Source organism: Lathyrus oleraceus, chromosome 2 (genome assembly GCF_024323335.1).
Source record: "Lathyrus oleraceus cultivar Zhongwan6 chromosome 2, CAAS_Psat_ZW6_1.0, whole genome shotgun sequence".
Lineage (NCBI taxonomy): Eukaryota > Viridiplantae > Streptophyta > Magnoliopsida > Fabales > Fabaceae > Lathyrus > Lathyrus oleraceus.
In genome coordinates, this window is record NC_066580.1 from 59,063,414 (window position 1) to 59,067,950 (window position 4,537).

At 35.0% G+C, this 4,537-nt stretch overlaps 1 protein-coding gene across 1 annotated transcript; it reads right to left on the reverse strand.

Moving 5' to 3' along the window:
* Positions 1–1,503: 1,503 nt before the first annotated feature.
* LOC127121914 (glycine-rich protein DOT1) lies at positions 1,504–2,161 on the reverse strand. Its single transcript, XM_051052338.1, has 2 exons — positions 2,064–2,161; positions 1,504–1,985 (listed from the first exon to the last, which is right to left on the reverse strand). Exons 1-2 carry the CDS (start codon positions 2,158–2,160, stop codon positions 1,504–1,506), a joined length of 579 nt encoding a protein of 192 aa, XP_050908295.1. The 5' UTR covers position 2,161.
* Between the last annotated feature and the right edge of the window lie 2,376 nt (positions 2,162–4,537).

The following is a 4,537-nucleotide window of genomic DNA, read 5'->3' on the forward strand; positions in this document are numbered from 1 at the left end:
TAGCTAGAAACCTTAACTTAGGGTTGATTTTGCATGATAACATCTAGGATCGAGTCGTAGTCTCCCTAGTTGTGTCTCCCTCTGTTATCTGGTTAGGCTAGTCCTTTATCCCTCCGTAGGGGAACTACGTCGCCCTGATCCTCATACCAGATGAGGTACGTAGGCAGGAGATGAGCTGATCTCTCCGGGCGCCCTTTTTCTTTTTTGTGTGTGTCGTTTGACAGTTGCTAGGCTCGAGTGCCTGACTCCTTAGCAATTTGTTGTCTGTTTGTTTGAGTGTGTGCTTGACAGTTATAGGCTCGAGTCCCCGACTCCCTATTAACTTGTTGTGTTGTTGTGCGCTTGGAAGCTGATGTAAGTCCATCGAGTGGCATTCGGGTTCCAGTGTGGGTTTGTTTGGTTCGGATGCTGATGTAAGTCCAGTGATTGGCATTCAGGCTCCACGTTTGCCTTTGCCAATGTTTTGTTTGTGTGCGTGTCAGCCGAGCTACGAATGCTCTGATTCTTCTCTCGTCCGAGAAGATACGTATGCATAGGATGCGATATCCTAGCGAGCATGTGTCGTTTCCCCAGTCCGAACTACTTCGACTCTGATGTCTATGCCTGATAGACTAAGTAGGCCCAGGATGCGATATCCTGCCGAGTCAGTTTCAGTCTTGTTTGTTTTCTTGTGTCTCTTTCAGCCAGTGTGTGTGTGTTTGTTCGAGCAGTGTTTTAGCAACCATTTTCCTTCCTATTGTGCGTGGATCCCGTCGAGTACGACAGATGCGTAGGGGTGCTAATACCTTCCCTTCGCATAACCGACTCCCGAACCCATTCTCTTTGGTCGCGAGACCATGTTCTTTCCAGGTTTACTCTGAGCGTTTCCTTTCCCTCTTTTGGGATAAATAACGCACGGTGGCGACTCTGTTGTTCTTGTTTTCCCGCCGGTTTTTCGCGTGATGCGACAAGTACCAAAGAGGAAAATTCCATTCTACCATGACAAGGAAAATATAAAACTAGTCGAACTCTCACTAGTAACGGATAGGACCACACGAGCCCCATATGGATATGAAAGAACCAACTATATTTCTTTGGTTATTGTTTTCCAATGATAGCTCTGCAAATTATTTTTGTATTCATAGAATTTTGTTTCAGGGTGTTTCTTATAAATATTGATGTTGTTTTCTTATTTATTTTGTGTCTTAATTTATTATTCAACGGATTATAGTGTCTATTTTACATTATCTTCATTATTTATTTATATTTTTCTAATAATTTTAACCATTGTTGAGTTATATAACATAGAAAAATAAATAAAAAGTCTAGTTTCTCAAAATAATTAGAAATGAAATAGTGATACTTAACATTTATTTAAACATGATAATAAGTGTGGTAGAATCTAAGGATACTGGTGAAAGGAATTCAAATTTAAGAGGAAAATAACCATCCTATTAAAGACAAAGCATGAAGATTTGGTGTATGCTTTTATTATTCATACTTCCTATGCATATATTCATAAATTTAGTTTTTATGAATGTTCCAAAGCCCTACTTGTCCGCGACCTCCACCATTTCTACCTCCAAATCCTTTGTTTGTTTCTCTTCTCCAAACAGGTCCTTGGTTTTCTAAATATTCTCCTCTAATTCTTCTATTTTCTCCTCTTCTCCAGTTTTCTTCATTTTCTCTTCCGCCTTGTTCCTCAAGTTCAATATTTTCTCCTTCTCTTGAACTTACTTCATTTTCTTTTCCATGTTGTCCTTGAAGTCTACTTTTTTCTCCTCTTCCTCCTCCTCCTCCTCCTCCTCCTCCTGAGACTCCTTCATTTTTTATCCAACCTTTCCAACCCGCGTGTTCTAACCAAGCTCCCCAACCACCTCCGTCATTTATCCAAAATCCCCATTCTCCGTCTTCATGTCCTTTTCCTTTGTCTCCATCGTGTCCACCTCCCGAGACCACATCCTTATTTAACGCAAGTTTTGTTTTTGACATATCAAAAGCATTAGCTGCAAAGCCAAACAAACATGGTTAGTAAATATATTAAAAGAAGAAAGAATTTATGCGAATAAATAATATTTATATACTTTGTTTCTCATCTTTGGATGACTCAATTGCCACAACAGAAAGAAAAATTAATGCATAAAGAAACAACACAAAGATAAAAGGTTTGGTTTTCATCATTGATATACTATGGGTTTAAATGTTGGTAAATATATATTCAATAAACTAGTATATATAGCTATTATGATACTAGTTAAATTTAAGAGGAATAATAAGAACTTGAGTACATGATATAGTGTGTAGTAAGTAGTTGGCTTATTGTGAGAATAATGAGGCATCAACAACTATTGAGTGTTAACTTGGGACGTGCTTCTCAAATTAGGTAAGAATTATTTTTACATTACTAATCAGATGATTGTTATTTTGAACAATGTTTTTAATGTATTTTATATAAAATATAAATTTTAATTTTAATTTAATAATTAAAAATATAGATAACTCTATGATATTTTAAAACATTCATATTAAATTAAATCATTGTAAAAAGTAGTTGTCCTTTTAAATTCAGAAGATATTCTTTCATCTATTAAATTAAATTGATTATAGTTATGTTATCCTCGGTCTGAATAATAATGCCATTTTAATATTCTAACATTAAATTAAAATAGATTATCTTTCACTTATACATATTTCAAAAGGTGGTATTATGTTAGATCAAAAAGTTGCACTATAAACAAAAGTTAAAGTAATATATGAGTTTGATTTTGTTTTTTAAAATGGAAGAAAGAGAAACTATTATTAGTAAAGATTACACTCATTTTACAATTGTTTCATATGATATTTAAACTTTGTTCATTTAATATATAAACTAAAATTATGTTCAAGATAGGGACATATGTTGGACACAATGTCTAACACAATATGTTCACCATCTTAAACAAAAAATTGACATATAATAGAAAAAAATAAAAAATCATAAAGCAATTAAATAACACAAATGATTGATAACCCAGTTCGGTGCAACGATATATATGTCTGGAGGATTTCCAATCCAATAAAGGATATTCACTCTCATTAGAACTAGTACAAAATGTCTTAGATGAACAACTCTTATTTAATGTCTCTCTTCTTAATTCTACTTGTGTATTTCTATTTAGGACTCCCCCCAAATAGAGACCTCTCTCACTAACCCTAGTGATAAATGCAATAATCAGGATATTGATTGTTTCAATTACAACACACTTATCAAACCAATCTCTACTCCTTGACATATGAATGCATGCGGTAGAGTGACACACAAACATGTCTTGCTAACAAAGGTCATATATTGCACAAATGTTGCAACATCGTGTCCCACATATGTCCTTTCTTCACCAAAACATCTTTTACACTCCATATTGTTTTGCATAATGCAACTAATCAAAAGGAACAATGACCCCTCTTTGGCAAATTTTGGCAAAACTTACAAGATGTGCATGAGTAAATCTTCAAAAACACAACATAAACTGAGCATCATAATCACATCAAGAATAGAACAAACAGAGCAAACAACAACAATAAAAGTACCAAATAAGAAGGTGGTTGTAACATAGAGATCAACTCACAGATGCATAAACAGTTGAAGGCCAGATATTCAAGCAAGTGTCATATGACTATTAGATAATATGAGCATACAGTATTAGACCAAAAGTAGAGACCAACATCATAAGTATCACACATAATCACGAGATCACATCATAAGCTAGGCATACATGCATGCACAAACCATTATTACTCCCCCTTTTTGCCATAATTTGTCAAAGACATAAAAAAAGAGAACACATGCCAGAACAAATACAAAATAAAGGCATGATAGGGACTGGAACATGAATCTGGAAAACTAGAGTGCATAGCCATAATCATTGATAAAGATCCATTACAAACCCATAACTAAAGCACACCCGTATACAAGGGCCAAGAAAACTAAAATAAACATTGGAGAATTCAGTCAATATTCAGAGCGTTCTTCCTCTTTCTCACTAGCAGATCTCTCTTACTCTTTTCTATCACTAACAGTTTCCTCTTCCTCTTCACTGTCAGCTTCATCTTCATCGGCTTCCTTCACCATGGTCAGCATTTTGATCAAACCATCCACATTCCATTCCGTGATGGTACTTGTAGTAATTGTTTCTTACAGAGCCTTTGAAACTTCCGTTCATTAAAGCAACATATCTTTTATGGTGGCTTTGGATACAAGAGAAGAATTACCACCAATATCTTGACCTTGGTGCTTTGTCACCACTTTTTCTGGGACATGTGTCTCGATAAACAACTTCTTATCAAGATTGAGTGGCCCTTCTTTTTTGTTTGGAGTTTCTTAAGGATGCACAATCTTAAGGTATTGACCAAAGATAATTCTAGTTAACAAACAAGGGGATTCTATGGTTAGCTTCACAATAAAATAGTTAACATACTTCATAGTTTCCTCAAACACATAATCTCCAATATTCAACTTACCCATTGTGCCTATTTTGAAGATAAGTTTGGCCAACACATAGGTTATACTTTAACTATGATT